This window comes from Carex rostrata, chromosome 27 (assembly GCF_964058835.1).
Source record: "Carex rostrata chromosome 27, lpCarRost1.2, whole genome shotgun sequence".
NCBI classification, from domain to species: Eukaryota; Viridiplantae; Streptophyta; class Magnoliopsida; order Poales; family Cyperaceae; genus Carex; species Carex rostrata.
In genome coordinates this window covers 6140558-6158165 of record NC_135944.1, presented here as the reverse complement: position 1 = coordinate 6158165, position 17608 = coordinate 6140558, and the positions used below count along the sequence as shown (strand labels likewise).

Genomic DNA, 17608 nt, shown 5'->3' with positions numbered 1-17608 from the left:
TTAGTTTACTGACTGGTGGATGGTGTTAATATCATTGAGTTTGTGGTAGTAATTGAGGATCTTAGGAAAATTTTCTATATATACAAAGTTACAAACAACTCATGTAACATAACATAAGAACTATCTGCTTTCACTTCTATGGAAGCAAGAACTTTTTTTTTTCAAAATAACTTGAGCAAAATCAAGAACCCAAATTCCTCACCCCTAATTTAATTTTTTTTTTTTTAAAAGAAGAAGATAAAACAGGAAACCCCTAGATGCATTTCAAAATCTCCTCTGGAGGCAAGAAGCAATCGTCAGATAGGCCGGCGACATTGAACGCTATGTCATCAATCTTCCATGCCTCTTCAACCCTTGTCCTGTTATGCATCCCCGGAGCATCCCCGAATCGATAAACAGTTGCCACTGATCTCCCGTGGTGGGCCACCATTATGCCATCGGCCTCTCGGTAGTCCTCCAATGTGCTACCAATTGTTGTCTCCCAGTACACTGTGGCAGACCCCACCACCTGAACCCTAGTCAACTGCGAATCTTCCAAGTACACAAGTAACCCGTTCTTCTGGCTAAAGTATCTGTAATTTGCTATTAATTTGTTATAATTATAATAATAAAATTAGCTAATAATATATAGATATATTGAATGGTTTTGATCGACTCTTTAGACATTGAAAACGAAGATACTGATCCATAGTACGGCTCAATCTGTGCTATGCATAGTACCATTGCCTATGTATATATAATATGATTGCTTAATTGCATAGTAAAATGTGGCATGTGGTATATATACCCGTATAGGACATGGCGAATGACCTCGGTGGGGCCGTCATTCCTTTGTGAGATGGCTGCTCGGTCTGCGGTTGCCTTCAAAACAAAGCAATCTTCATCCCCAACCCGCTTCTCTCCGAGGCATCGAGATTTCGTAAACATCAGTGCAGTGCTTCTTGGATCCAATCCCTTAATTAATTTCATAAATAAACCAATGGCAATTAATTATGTTAATAATAAAAGGAAGGCAAACGACATACGTACATATCAGTACATCAGGTAGGAGAAGAATAGATTATGCAACAAACTTATTATTAATTACATTAAAAAAATTGGTTACTGTGGGGACACTACTAAATGTGCACACAGGAAACCAAACTGTTGATATTAATTGTTATGAATTGCAAAAGTACCTGAATAATACGTCTTAATGGCCGGTGGGGCCCACGGGCAGCGTGGGTCCCTAGCCAAGGCAAACGTCTCCAGACAATTTTCCCGTCACACCCTGCCACGACCCGGCAACCGGCCACCACCAGCTCCACCAACCACCGATCGGGTGACTTCTGCCAGACAACAAAGCATCCGGTTTCACTGGTTCTCTTCATGGGCCCCTCTGACTCGCCGGGTCCACATGCAAGCCTCATGCTACCGGTTGCATACATGCTTTTCATGCTGTTTTGGAACTTTAGGCACCCTGTTGAGGCCATGTACTGTTGGATTATGTAACTGGCTGATGATGCCTCCTACAATATTTTCATATGGTTAATTTAATTTGCATATGCATCTCTTAAAAATTAGCTTTAGTAAGAACTACCTATAATTAATTTTTTACCCAGTTTAAAATAAAGAATATAAATAATGATGTTTTAGTGTTGCAAATTTGAATAATCACATGGAAATAAAAACAGGTGTGGAATTTTTACCTTGACTTATATTTAATAATTTACTTTCAGAAAAGAAAAATGTTAGGTAAAGTCTTAAAATACTGGTAAAACAGTACAAAAAAGAAAAAAAAATTATGTCATTTTATACATGTCCAAATGTAACCTACATTAATGGAAATATTGTTAAAAAGATAAAGAACTTACAATGGGGGTGTTCTTGATTGAGAGAATATTATGATCATTTGTCTCAGATGTCAAAGGGATTGGTGCCAAGGGGCAACCAAGCACTCCTAAAACAAGCCTTAGGTTTCTCTCGGTGCCTTTATCGGTGTTTGCTCGAAACCAAGTCTTGACTAAGTCCCATGACGTCTCCTTTCTCGCTTTGTTGTGGTCTCCGTGCGACTCGGGGTCTGGATCTTCCGTCAAAGGCGTTAGCTGCTGTTGTTGCATGCAGAATATGTCAGCTGACGCCTTTGCCCGTCCTTTCTGAACCATTCTTTTTTGTTTTTGGAAGTTTTTGAAGTAAGAGTAGAGATACAAACAAATTTAAGGATGTTGGTTTTGTTGGATCTGGTGAAAACTGAACTTTAGAGAGAGAAAGAGAGAGAGGGGGGGGGGGATGGTTGCTTTTGGACAAGAGAGACAAAAGAGGTTTAAATAGCTGCAAATATGAGATGAAATGGACGTCTGCACGTTGGTCTTGGAAATATCCAAAAAAAAAGAGAGAAAAAGAGAAAACTTTATCTTTTTGTAATTGATCAAGTTTTTATATATATATTCCTTGGTTGTGTTGTATTGGGAAAATTTATTCATTCATCTAATTATTGAATAGGAAAGGACCAAGAAGTGGTCCCTCCATTTGTCTCTCTTTCTTTATCACTGCTGGTGACTGGTAAGAGTGTGATGGCCCAATGCAATTGCAATGCTTCCTTTGGAGAGATTTCTAGTTGTAGCATTCATTCAAGTACTGTTTGCTCAAATCAGAACCAAATAAATAAATAAATTTATTTATTTATTTATTAGGTGGCATTTCCATGTCAAAAGAGGTTACCAATATACACATGTCAAAAGAGGTTACCAATATTTATTTATTAGGTGGCATTTTCATGATATATTGACGATTATTGACTATATATATTAATTAATCATTCATTAAAATATATACGGCCATTTTTATTAATAACCCAAAAAAAAACGTTTTTACCAAAATAACCTCAATTTTTTTTTTTTTTTAAATCTAACCAGACCGCCAGGATCACTGGCGGTCCACTTCCATACCAGACCGCCAGGGATCTGGGCGGTCCACTATGGACCAGACCGCCAGTGATCCTGGCGGTCCAGTATGCGGAGCCAGGCGGCGGGCAACGGCGGCGCTGGGCGCGCGTCATTCTTTTTTTTTTCGCGGGTCTGTCTGTGGTGCGGGCTAAGCAGAGAAGAAAGAGGGGGGAGTTCGGATCCGCTGCATTAATCCATACTGGACCGCCAGGGATCCTGGCGGTCTGGTCCCTACTAGACCGCCCAGGTTCCTGGCGGTCTAGTATGGAACTGGACCGCCAGTGATCCTGGCTGTCTGGTTAGATCTGAAAAAACTCAAAATTTGGAGTTATTTTGGTAAAAAATATTTTTTTTTGGGTTATTAATAAAAATGGCCGAAATATATATATACATGTTATTTGACCTACAGCCAATGCTAAAATAAATATATATAATTAACTTGGTATATATTTGCACATTATTAGTTGATAATAGTTAAGAATTTATGCTTCTGTAATTTATGAATGATTGATACTTCATAATTAAGTTTAAGTTTATTTGCTTCTTAATTACAAAACAAGTTTACTTAGACAAGGACTGGCACTTATTGAACCGATCTGATCCATAATAAATCATTTAAATAAACTAATGATAAAACTAAAATATAGAGTAATAATTAATGCTTATAAAGATGAATTAAAAGTATTATATTGTTTGGTTCGATCGGAACCCGTTTTTTTTTTTTTTACCACTCTCAAAAATCAGAATTAAATAAATACCATCCGAAAAATCGGAATTCAAATTCCGCCACGTTCGCACCGTGGATCTGCGAACGGGTTGACCCGTCCGCAGATCCACAGTGCGAACGGGTCACTCGAGCGGGTCATGACACGAGTGGGTCAAAGCGAGCGTGTCAGTGCACAGATCCACGGGTCGGTGCGCAGATCCACGGTGCGAACGGGTCACGCGAGCGGGTCAGTCCGCAGATCCATTTCGCGAACGGGTTGGCGATCCGTCCGCAGATCCACGGTGCGAACGTGGCGGAATCTGAAATCTGATTATTCGGGTGGTATTCATTTAATTCTGATTTTTGAGGGTGGTAGGAAAAAAAAACAGCTATTAATTTTCTGATTTTTTTTTTACCCTTTGCTATTTTTTTTTTGTTCAGATTTTGGTCGAGCAATTCATTCAAAGAGTCCAGCTAGTGTGACATCAATGTCATTTCAACCTAAATGACACCAATTCCAAAAATAGACTTTAAATGACGAATCCAAACTAGCCAAACGAATCTATTTCATGAGTGATGCATCTATATTCAAAATTTATAATTTTTTTAATTTATTTGATATCAAGTCAAGCGGTCAAATGTGTGGTTTAAGTTAATTTTAATGCATTTATTTTTCATCAATTTTTACTACTTTACTTGATACTAAAATAATTTGAAAAATTATAAATGTTGCATGTAAATGCATCATACATTAGATAGGTCGGTTTGAACAGTTTGGATTTGTCGCTTAAAGTCTATATGATAAGTTTTGAAGAACAGTGTCACAATTCTCATACTAGCCGGAATAATTAATTTACAAGTAGAGACAGTTCAATATATATATATATATATATATGTTGCTGCATTCATGTAAGCTTCTTTAATTAGGATTGATTGAGATCATGCTTAATTAATAATTAGTTGGAAACATATATAATTAATTAATATTAAGTGTTAATTAACTAGCTGATTTTCTTGCTACCAGAAAAGCAATCTATGAGAAGTTAGGAATTGAGCATTAGTACTGCATTTATTTATGTGAAAGAGAGCGATCGATAGTACAACAACAGGCACATTAAATGTGCCATCCGACCAACATTAATTTGGTACCACGCTAGACATGCAAACACACTTTACTGACACTATATATATATATATATAGAGTACGGCTAACGCGCTTCCTCTAGCATATGGGCCGAAATGCTTCCGGTGGAAATTTGAAATTTCAAAATCCAAAAAGTCGATCTGAACCGTTCATCTTCTTCTCCATATTAATATCTGCTTGGAGACCAAATTTTACATTTTTCTGAAATTTTTTACTATTTATTAAGCCACTTTGAAAATCGCTGATCCAATGGTTTTACTGTTTTGTTAAGCCACCGTTGGATCAGCGATTTTCAAAGTGGCTTAATAAATAGTAAACAATTTCAGAAAAATGTAAAATTTGGTCTCCAAGCATATATTAATATGGAGAAGGAGATGAACGGTTCAGATCGACTTTTTGAATTTTGAAATTTCAAATTTCCACTGGAAGCATTTCGGCCCATATGCTAGAGGAAGCGCGTTAGCCGTACTCTATATATATATATATATATATATAGAGAGAGAGAGAGAGAGAGAGAGTTAGGCTGGGGTGCTATGGATAGCATAGTGGCCTCTATGCTACGGCTCAATATTCGAGTTTTCAAAATCCAAACGGTTGATCCGAACCGTTCATCTTATTCTCCATATTAATATCTGCTTGGAGACCAAATTTTATAATTTTCTGAATTTTTTTACTATTTATTAAGCCACTTTGAAAATCGCTAATCCAACGGTTTTACTGTTTTGTGCAGCCACCGTTGGATCAACAATTTTGTAAAATACTTAATAAATAGTAAAAAAATTCAGAAAAATGTAAAATTTGGTCTCCAAGCAGATATTAATATGGAGAATAAGATGAACGGTTCAGATCGACTGTTTGGATTTTGAAAACTCGAATATTGAGCTGTAGCATAGAGGCCACTATGCTATCCATAGCACCCCAGCCTAACTCTATATATATATATATATATATATAATTATAAAAATACCCTGCTTTTTTAATTTGCAGCTAGCTGTAACTATTCCTGCTGTTAGCATTAATTATCCAGTTTCAATTAATTTGAACTATTTATCTCTCAAATTAATTATCCATAGTGTAAGTATTACATTTTAAACTTGTGAACCTTTTATATAATTGAGTAAAAATTTGTTGCCCAATTAGGAATATATCTGTTAAAAATTTATATATTTACAATGAAAAAGTGGAAATGCTAGGTTGGTAATAATACTCTTTCTCACAAAGTTATTTTTTTATTTTATATATATAGCCTAATTAAATTAAGGTGCTGTTAATTAAATATTGATAATTATCACTAGTGCAAGTATTACATTTTAAACTTGCTCAAGATTGTGTTCAAAATTGATAATTAAATTTTTTATATATTAATGACAAAGTGGAAATTAAGGTTGGTAATAATACTCTTTAAGCTAAGTTTTACATTATCCCTAGTGTAAGTATTACATTTTAAACTTGTGATTTCTTATATAATTGAGTAAAAAATTGTTGCCCAAGATTGTGCTAAAAATTGATAATTATATATATTTACAAGGAGAAAGTAGAAAAGGTTGGTAATAATACTCTTTGAAGCTAAGTTTTACATTATCCCTAGTGCAATTAAGTATTACATTTTAAACTTGTGATTTCTTATATGATTGAGTAAAAATTTGTTGCCCAAGATTGTGCTAAAAATTGATAATTATATAAATTTACAAGGAGAAAGTGGAAAAAGTTGGTAATAATACTCTTTGAAGCTAAGTTTTACATTATCCCTAGTGTAATTAAGTATTACATTTTAAACTTGTGATTTCTTATATGATTGAGTAAAAAATTGTTGCCCAAGATTGTGCTAAAAATTGATAATTATATATATTTACAAGGAGAAAGTGGAAAAGGTTGGTAATAACACTCTTTGAAGCTAAGTTTTACATTATCCCTAGTGTAATTAAGTATTACATTTTAAACTTGTGATTTCTTATATAATTGAGTAAAAAATTGTTGCCCAAGATTGTGTAAAAATTGATAATTATATATATTTACAAGGAGAAAGTAGAAAAGGTTGGTAATAATACTCTTTGAAGCTATGTTTTACATTATCCCTAGTGTAATTAAGTATTACATTTTAAAGTTGTGATTTATTATATGATTGAGTAAAAATCTGTTGCCCAAGATTGTGCTAAAAATTGATAATTATATAAATTTACAAGGAGAAAGTGGAAAAGGTTGGTAATAATACTCTTTGAAGCTAAGTTTTACATTATCCCTAGTGTAATTAAGTATTACATTTTAAACTTGTGATTTCTTATATAATTGAGTAAAAAATTGTTGCCCAAGATTGTGCTAAAAATTGATAATTATATATATTTACAAGGAGAAAGTAGAAAAGGTTGGTAATAATACTCTTTGAAGCTAAGTTTTACATTATCCCTAGTGTAATTAAGTATTACATTTTAAACTTGTGATTTCTTATATAATTGAGTAAAAAATTGTTGCCCAAGATTGTGCTAAAAATTGATAATTATATATATTTACAAGGAGAAAGTGGAAAAGGTTGGTAATAACACTCTTTGAAGCTAAGTTTTACATTATCCCTAGTGTAATTAAGTATTACATTTTAAACTTGTGATTTCTTATATAATTGAGTAAAAAATTGTTGCCCAAGATTGTGGAAAAATTGATAATTATATATATTTACAAGGAGAAAGTAGAAAAGGTTGGTAATAATACTCTTTGAAGCTAAGTTTTACATTATCCCTAGTGTAATTAAGTATTACATTTTAAAGTTGTGATTTATTATATGATTGAGTAAAAATCTGTTGCCCAAGATTGTGCTAAAAATTGATAATTATATAAATTTACAAGGAGAAAGTGGAAAAGGTTGGTAATAATACTCTTTGAAGCTAAGTTTTACATTATCCCTAGTGTAATTAAGTATTACATTTTAAACTTGTGATTTCTTATATAATTGAGTAAAAAATTGTTGCCCAAGATTGTGCTAAAAATTGATAATTATATATATTTACAAGGAGAAAGTAGAAAAGGTTGGTAATAATACTCTTTGAAGCTAAGTTTTACATTATCCCTAGTGTAATTAAGTATTACATTTTAAACTTGTGATTTCTTATATAATTGAGTAAAAAATTGTTGCCCAAGATTGTGCTAAAAATTGATAATTATATATATTTACAAGGAGAAAGTGGAAAAGGTTGGTAATAACACTCTTTGAAGCTAAGTTTTACATTATCCCTAGTGTAATTAAGTATTACATTTTAAACTTGTGATTTCTTATATAATTGAGTAAAAAATTGTTGCCCAAGATTGTGTAAAAATTGATAATTATATATATTTACAAGGAGAAAGTAGAAAAGGTTGGTAATAATACTCTTTGAAGCTAAGTTTTACATTATCCCTAGTGTAATTAAGTATTACATTTTAAAGTTGTGATTTATTATATGATTGAGTAAAAATCTGTTGCCCAAGATTGTGCTAAAAATTGATAATTATATAAATTTACAAGGAGAAAGTGGAAAAGGTTGGTAATAATACTCTTTGAAGCTAAGTTTTACATTATCCCTAGTGTAATTAAGTATTACATTTTAAACTTGTGATTTCTTATATAATTGAGTAAAAAATTGTTGCCCAAGATTGTGCTAAAAATTGATAATTATATATATTTACAAGGAGAAAGTAGAAAAGGTTGGTAATAATACTCTTTGAAGCTAAGTTTTACATTATCCCTAGTGTAATTAAGTATTACATTTTAAACTTGTGATTTCTTATATAATTGAGTAAAAAATTGTTGCCCAAGATTGTGCTAAAAATTGATAATTATATATATTTACAAGGAGAAAGTAGAAAAGGTTGGTAATAATACTCTTTGAAGCTAAGTTTTACATTATCCCTAGTGTAATTAAGTATTACATTTTAAAGTTGTGATTTATTATATGATTGAGTAAAAAATTGTTGCCCAAGATTGTGCTAAAAATTGATAATTATATATATTTACAAGGAGAAAGTAGAAAAGGTTGGTAATAATACTCTTTGAAGCTAAGTTTTACATTATCCCTAGTGTAATTAAGTATTACATTTTAAACTTGTGATTTCTTATATAATTGAGTAAAAAATTGTTGCCCAAGATTGTGCTAAAAATTGATAATTATATATATTTACAAGGAGAAAGTAGAAAAGGTTGCTAATAATACTCTTTGAAGCTAAGTTTTACATTATCCCTAGTGTAATTAAGTATTACATTTTAAAGTTGTGATTTATTATATGATTGAGTAAAAATCTGTTGCCCAAGATTGTGCTAAAAATTGATAATTATATAAATTTACAAGGAGAAAGTGGAAAATGTTGGTAATAATACTCTTTGAAGCTAAGTTTTACATTATCCCTAGTGTAATTAAGTATTACATTTTAAACTTGTGATTTTTTATATGATTGAGTAAAATTTTGTGGACCAAGATTGTGCTAAAAATTGATAATGATATATATTTACAAGGAGAAAGTGGAAAAGGTTGATAATAACACTCTTTGAAGCTAAGTTTTAGTGAGAGGGTAAAGAGTAAGGACTAGCTAGCTAGGGGTATAGGGAAGTTAAACTGCCCCTTTCTGAGATTTAACTTTGTGGGTCCCACAAAAGACATCATTACAAATGGGGCCTTTGATTTTTAATTAATTGCTTTTTTTGGTGCACATATGCAATCAGACAGTGACTACACATTTGTTGGCCCATTTTGGTTGAGTATCATAGCAATTATTAATTGTTGCAAGAATATTTATTTCTTCAATTTTTTTTATAAGGAATATTATATATGTTTGTTTAAGAAAACCAGTAATCAAACTTAGCAAATTTATTCTGTTTCAATTAATTTGAACTATAATAACAAGATTTTAGAATCATATCCAAATTATATTATAATTATTCTTTTCTGGCACATCTTCGAATTATTTCGAAATTGACGACTTGTACGAATAACACGATATTTAATTACTCTATTTATTCATAAAATTTACAAATCTTTTCATTTATTTTGTAGAAGTAGCATTATTCCTCTATTATTTAGAATGCATCATTTGCTTATAAAGCAATGAAGTATTCATAACATGTACTATATCCTATCACAAATTTTAGACTATATTGAATTATTTTCAAATCACGAATTTGTAATTTTTATTTGAACTATCTAAATTGACAACAACAAAAAAAGGTCAAGATTTTTTTTTTGAAAAAAAAAAAGCATTATGTTTGTTCAAGAAAAAAAAAATCTTATAGGAGATTATGTTTGTACAAGACAATGAATGATCAAATTAAGCAAAGCAAATTTATTTTCCATTAATTTGAAATATATCCCAATGGTTCAAAGAAAAAAAAAATAGAAAAGAAATCAGGAGCTATTTCTTAAAAGAATCAAATATCTTCTTTATTAATTCTTTTTGTATTTGTGTGTACAAATAAAGCATCTCTCTAGGGATGCATAAATTAAAATTAAGTAGGTAACTAAGGTACGAATGGATCCTAAAGATCACAAATCCAAATATGTTACTGTTACAAGTAAATATATAATAATTGATTCTGATCTTAGTAGTTCTGACACCAAGATAGATTGTTGATATGATCATGCCATCATTTGCACCGTGTTGGGTATCGGGTCCGAATCTCGTAAAGTACTTCAAATTTTGAGTTTAAATCGAGACCGTCCGATCAGAATCTGAAACAATAAAATTCATGGGCTCTTTAATATCTCTAGTGCAGATTTTGATCGAACGGTCCAAATTCAAACTCAAAATTTGATTTACTTTTGATCGGACTGTCCGGATCTCGTATAAAATAATTCAAATTTTGAGTTTAAATCTGAACCGTTCAATTAGAATATGCACAATGTGACTAAGTTAGAAATTCACAAGGTCCTTTTAATATTCGTGCAGATTCTGATCATACGGTTAAGATTCAAACTCAAAATTTGAGTTACTTTGGATCCGAACTTTTTGGGTATCTATGTATTATTATAGTTTATTTTGCATTTGATTAGGTTAAAGGCTTTAGATTAAAGAACATAGGAGCCATGTGCATGACATAGAAAGATTCAAACATGAGATCTTATAAAATTGTAATTATATAATATTATTAGGGGGAATTTCATGTATACCCCTCAAAAACTTCAATATTACGTATTTCCCCCTCTAAATTTTAAAATTACGTATTTTCCCTCTAAATTTCAAAAACTCACATATTTACCCATTTTATTGTCTTTTATATTAAAACTAATTCTAAATTTATAAAATACCTACTTTACCCTTCATTAAAAGTATGAAATGCCTCCATTAAACTCAAATTTGAATCTGAAGGGTTCCTATACTGTCCGATCCATGCGCATCGCAATAAGATTATTGTGTGTTCGCTTCAAGATTCGTTCTAATCTAGTATGCATGAATCTCAAAGCAATTCTGATCTGCATGCATCACATTAAAATCTGTGCAAATTGCTTCAATATCTATGTGTGTTCGCTTCAAGATTCGTGTTGATGTAGCGCACACGGATCTTAAAGCAATTCGGACGGTAGAGGAACCTTTAGATTCAAATTGGAGTCAGATGGGTGTATTATGTTTTTTAATAAAATGGTAAAATAGGTAGTTTATAAATTTAGAATGTGTTTTAATATAAAATACAATAAAATGAGTAAATATGTGAGTTTTTGGAGTTTGGAGGGGAAAATATGTAATTTTAAAATTTAAAGGGGGAAATACGTAATATTGAAGTTTTTGAGGGGTATACGTGAAATTCCCCCATATTATTATATTATGTTTCTTGGATAGAGAGAAAGAGTCTGTTGCTGCTGCAGTGGGATTCTAACTTCAAATAATCATGTCTGTTTTTTTTTTTTTGGTAATCCCCAAGTAATAAGAATCTTTTTTTTATATATTGGAGTTTTTAAAAATATTTGACAACAATATTTACTTTTCTGAAATGTTTAACAACAACTTGTGTTTCTTCTGAATGCATGTGTTTAGAAATTTAAAAATATAGGTGCGTTTGGATGAGACAAAGAATAGTACTAATTTGGATTAACGACTATTCTAAACTAATATTTTATGTTTGAATGTGTTTGGGTTAGTAAAAATAGACTATTATTTGTTTATTTTTTGTGAGTTAGCATTCTATTCTACTAATTTAATCAAAAGTTGAGTTAACTCGCTATCTCAAATTTAAATTGGCTCACCATTCTCACTAACTTAAACCTTCATACGCACCCGGGTTAAATATTAGCTTTATTTAGAAAATTTTCTTCAGCGTTTAACTTTAGCCGTTTGAATGTGTAAATTAAGAATAACTTATAAACCTGTGCATTTAAAATATGAAATTGTATTGTTAAACATTTCATATAAGAATATTGTTGTCAAAATTTAAAAAAATCGTATAGACAATTTTTTTTTTTGAAGTAATAGATCATCATTTGAACAAAGATCAAAGAGCCTCAGTTCGGATTCACTGTGGCCACTGGCGGATCCACATAGGTCCAGGATAGGCACTTGTCTATCCCTGGATTTGAATTTTTTTTAGGCTCAGTACGTTTTTACTCTTGTGCCTAACCCTGACTCAGATAAAATTATAACAAGGCCCGCTCCGCTTGATTGAATTAAAAGATAAATAACAGGCTTCGATCTGACTGCCCTGACAGAAATCCTGAATCCGCCCCTGGCTGTGGCGTAGAGTGGCCTGTTCTCTGTGTGTATAGAGACACTGGAAAAAAAAAGATCCACATGAGTTTGAATTTACAAGAAGAAACCACTTGTAAATATTAACTGTGTGGCCTGTCCCAGGCATCAGTGAGTCAGTGACTAGTGTTTTAATTAGGCTTCCACACTATACATAGTGTAGTAGTAGGGTTAGTGGATTTTGGAAAATATGCTTTGATCCATTTGTAGTCTTCAATATGAAATAAGCAAATAAAATTTCGGTTTGTTTAGTTGAACCAATATAATAAATTTAAATCATAAAAATAAATATTTTTTTGTTAATTATGATATGCATTATGTTGTAATATTTAATTTTTTTTAAATGTTTAATTTGGACGGGATATGGATTTAAAAATATTAATCGGTTTGGTCTAATTAGTTTTAAAATTTCTAAACTGAATCAAACTAAACAATTAAACCAGTTTTAAAAATGAATCAAACCATATCCATTTAACCGAAAAATCAAACTGTTTAATACAAACTCTCTCAGTTTGATTTAAATTATTGATTTCAATCCAGTATAATATATGTGTTACACTATGGTGATCTAGAAGAAGAAGATGTATCTCTATATAGCTTATTGATTATTAATTTTGCCAGAGATAGGGAGCTGTTGAATGTTATGGGCCTAAATATGAAATTTAATTGATGGGATGAATATTTGGGCTCATATGGGCCTATATTAGTCTGAATTTATGCTTGCGCCACCAAATAAATCCTAATTAATTGTTAATATTAATTATCTTTTGGAAGGTTTTTATTTGTAAAATTGGAATATATATACCGGCCAGCCAGAAGGGAACAGATTAATTGACGAGCCTAATTAATCTAATCTAATTTAATCTAATCTCTTGTGATATGTTTTGAGTGATAAGGGGATATATATATATATAACTATCATCCCCACTATCACATGAGATCGATATATATATAGGAGTTATCCAGTGGTGATTAATTGGAGTGTCTCACTCAGAGGGGCGACTACTTAATTGTGACAGTGGAGTTTGATAATTTCTATTAATTTGTTGTGTAGCTATGTACCTAATTCTGGCGAGACGGCCTAATTAATTAAGAATGAGTGATGATGTCATGTGAGAAGTAGCTAGGTACGTAGCTAAAGTTTATGATTTCTTTTTTTCTTTTTTTCTTTTCTGGCAGAATTATAGAAAATTATTTGTATAAAGTTTACCTAAACTCAAAGTCTAAACCATCTGATTTGTGTACATAAGATTTATGCAAACGTATTTCGAACTTAATAAATTTAAACGGTCCTCCAAACTAAACTGTTCTCACAAATTTTGATACAAACTCATGAAAGGTTTAAGTCCGATTTTGAACAAGACTTTGTCCAAAGTTTTTTGAACAAAAAACCCATCAAATTTACATACTTTCATAAACCTCCAACCTTTTTTATCTTGTTGGATATATGTCACCTTGAATTATTTAGTATACAAAACTTTCAATATGACAGAAAGTGTAAATTATTCATAAATATTAAATAACTCTTTTAAGTTTTTAAATGCAATATATAAAATTTGTATCGAAAAATTGTTGCTAGCTAATTGGTTGTTCTGGCCATATCAATTGTGCAGTTGTCATTACATAAAATAATTCAAATTGTAACATAGAAATTAAATATATGATTTAATTAGCCTTTCCCTCATCAAGAATACCTAGTTAAAGTACGTTCATAGCTACATTTTTTCTCATTAATTTTACTTAATTTCTCCTCTTTATCTCTTCTTTCTATTATAACTTACTATGCCATTGTTGACGTGTCATTAATTACCCATACTTGATTTTCTGTACAATAATATTCAAACAATAGAAAAATCCAGAAGTTTGAGACAAATTAAAAAAAAAAAAAAAATGATAAAGTTATAGAAACAAGATCTGATCTACTTTATAAAGTTGCCTCCATCATCACCCCATCTCTTGCCAATCATCAACCTCATCCTCATGTCAAGTGTTTTTAAATCTAATTTTAAATAAGCATGCAGAAATATATTGTATATGTGGATTTATATTTGCTATCGTACAAGTAAAAAAATGCAGAAATAAAAATCATTTATTAGAGACTTTATTAATAAAGTTATGCAACTTATTATTATTATTATTAAATATCTAATTTTCAACATAACACCACATATACAACCCTCATTACTACATATCACATAGACAGCCGCATATTTAATTAAATATGTATACGTAAGCATTTGCGATCCATGCCGTTAGAGGTGGAGGCACTTGGTCTAAATGGGAGTCAATTGATCCCCATTTATTTAAAAAAAAATGTATTTATTGATAAATTTATATATAATTAGTACAAAATAATATAGAACTATCAAATTAACTCCCATTCACATTATAAAATTTTTATATGCTGGACTTTTATTCACGTTTGACCCTCATAGTTTGAAGGTCTGGCTCCGCCCCTGCATGCCGCCACATTTTAAAACACTGCATATTTGAATCCTCCTCAAATATTATTCTTCAACTCATCATTTCATTTTTTTTTAAATATAACCTTTTTGTTTACTCCTAATGCCTTTCTTCTCATATACAGTTTTTCTTTTATGAGATGATGAAAATAAATTCAGCTAGCAATTTCTACAATCCACTAGTATGGATCCATTTACAATGCACAATATTCAAGACACAGAAACTTGTTCAAGCATAATAAACTAATAAATAATAATTGTTAAACCACCAAAACTTGCAAACAGCTCATCAGAATCTCATTTGTGAAACTTAAATGCACTAAAAAATATACAACAAGATTACAAAAAGAAAAAGAAAAAAAAACACTAGAGATGAAGCTAAATGGGGTTTAATCTTAGCACCACACCATCAAATCCATTTTTTTTACCTATTAGAGACTGGATTAGGTCCACTTGGAACTTCATGTTTTGTACTGTTAAATATCTCTTCTCCTTTTATTGAACCATGATCAATGCCAATATCTCTTTTCTTTGCATCAAACCATGATCTCTTCTCCTCTCCATGTTTCCTTTGATCTACCAAAAGAAGTAACCGGCTCTGTCGACCTCCAGTCGGATGTTGCGGAGCAAAGTAAAAGAGAAAAAACACCAGTGCTAAAATGAAAGATATGATCAAGGGGTGTTTATGAGTACAAATGCAGCATTTCACAAGTGCCATGCATACAAAGTGATCTCAATCTGAAATCAATCAAGTGGACCATTTGAATATGATATATAGTGGAGGGTATATATGAAATGAAAGGGAATGAATTGGGAATTGGGATAGTAAAACATAGAGAGAGAGGCCTAGTGCTGAAAAGTATGTGTGAGCTCTATCTGGTTAAATCACAGAAAAGCAGGAATCTGCTAAAGTTTATATGCTTTTAGTTACCTTTCAAAGCACCAAATTGCATTCTTAATAATTCTCTTGAGTGAGGCTATTATTGAAATATGCATATTACACAACGACCTACATTATGGACTCCTATCTCTATTTTTGAAGTTCAAACAATTAATCAAAACCGTTCAACATGATTTTTATATGAAAATGTACTTGCAAACCAAATTTTACATTTTTTTTTGAATTTTTTAGATACTATTTTTTAGATAGGTAGAATATCTCTTAATTTGAAAATTATGGACCATCAAAAGCACTAATATTCTATCTATCTAAAATTAGTAAAAAAATTCTTATCAATGTAAAATTTGGTCTACAAAAACTTTTTCATATGGAGATAATGTTAAATGATTCATATCGACTGTTCAAACTCTGAAAATAAAGATATTAATTCATAGTATGGGTTGATCCGTAATATGCATATTACCATAGGCCCATAGCCTCCCTCATTTGGCTCAGTATATACTTCTGGAATATAGTGTAATAGTATCAGAAAAAGTTCAACTATAATCTGTCTGATTGGTTTTTTTGTTTGGATGTATTAGAAATTGCCTTTTAAGTAAATCGAAAATTTAAAGATATGTTTGTTAATTGTAATAGTGTTTTCTATGAAAAAAAGCTTTCAAAATTTAACAAATTTTTAAACCAGTATACTATTCATAGTTAAAACATATTGCTAAATAACAAAAACTTGAACAAATTTTAACCTTCATTAGTTATTTGAGTAACGTAATAATTTCATGGGTGTAAATTTTTTTGAGCGAGAATGTATTGCAAAGTAAAGTATGAGAAAAAGGGATGATTCCTTCACTTTTTGGTGGCTTTGTTCAGGAAAAAATGTCTTTCCTTTATCTCTCATCTTTGGCTACGAGAACAGAGCACCAAGGACAATTTTGGGTTGAAACCAATTTTTAAAAAGGAGATTTTGAGTTGAAACTTTGAGGTTATGGTCTCCAATTGGAGCAGCATTTCAGGGACCACTGTTATTTCAAACAATAAAAGGAGCATGGCAAAAGGTGATCTTTTTTATTACAAATTTACAAAACAAGAGTGGACAATTTCATGTGTACCCCTCAAAATTTTTGAAATCATGTATTTTTCTCTCGAAAATTTATAATATCATATTTACCTTTCTGAATTTAAAAAATTCACAAATTTACACAAATTATTGCATTTTTACTATAACTTATTTTAAATTTATACAATTCTCATTTTTCCTATTAAAAAATAAAATATGTACATTGTGTGAAAAAAAATATTCAGTCTTTTAATTGGTCGATATCCAAGGACAAATGATTCATTTCTCTACTCGTGGTGTATACACAAGGCTACTTAGGCATGTGCTCGTGTACAAATCACGTAAAAAAATGAATCATTATAATCGGCCAATTTAACATTTCTCTTAAACATACTACATATTTATTAATTGAGGAGGCATCCAATTACATCATTTTATGGTGACACATCTTGACACCATATTTTTATAAGTCATTTTTGCGATTTTAAAATTCAAACAGATGATCCGAACCATTCAACATGATCTCCATATTAAAATGTGCTTGGAGACCAAAATTTATATATTTTTTTAATTTTTTTAGTATTTATTAAGATGTGTACAAAATTATTGTTTTCTGACAATTTTGGACCATTGAAAAACAACAATTTAAAAAATTCTAAATAAATAGTAATTAATTTCCAAAAAATATTAAATTTGGTCTCCAAGTACATTTTAATATGGACATC

The 17608-nt window shown here is 30.9% G+C and overlaps 1 protein-coding gene across 1 annotated transcript; it reads right to left on the bottom strand.

Annotated features, from left to right (window-relative positions):
- Window positions 1–61: 61 nt before the first annotated feature.
- On the bottom strand, window positions 62–2288 carry LOC144545363 (C-type mannose receptor (DUF620)). Its single transcript, XM_078293962.1, has 4 exons — window positions 1854–2288; window positions 1179–1508; window positions 788–954; window positions 62–572 (listed from the first exon to the last, which is right to left on the bottom strand). Exons 1-4 carry the CDS (start codon window positions 2142–2144, stop codon window positions 254–256), a joined length of 1107 nt encoding a protein of 368 aa, XP_078150088.1. The 5' UTR covers window positions 2145–2288; the 3' UTR covers window positions 62–253.
- Window positions 2289–17608: the final 15320 nt, after the last annotated feature.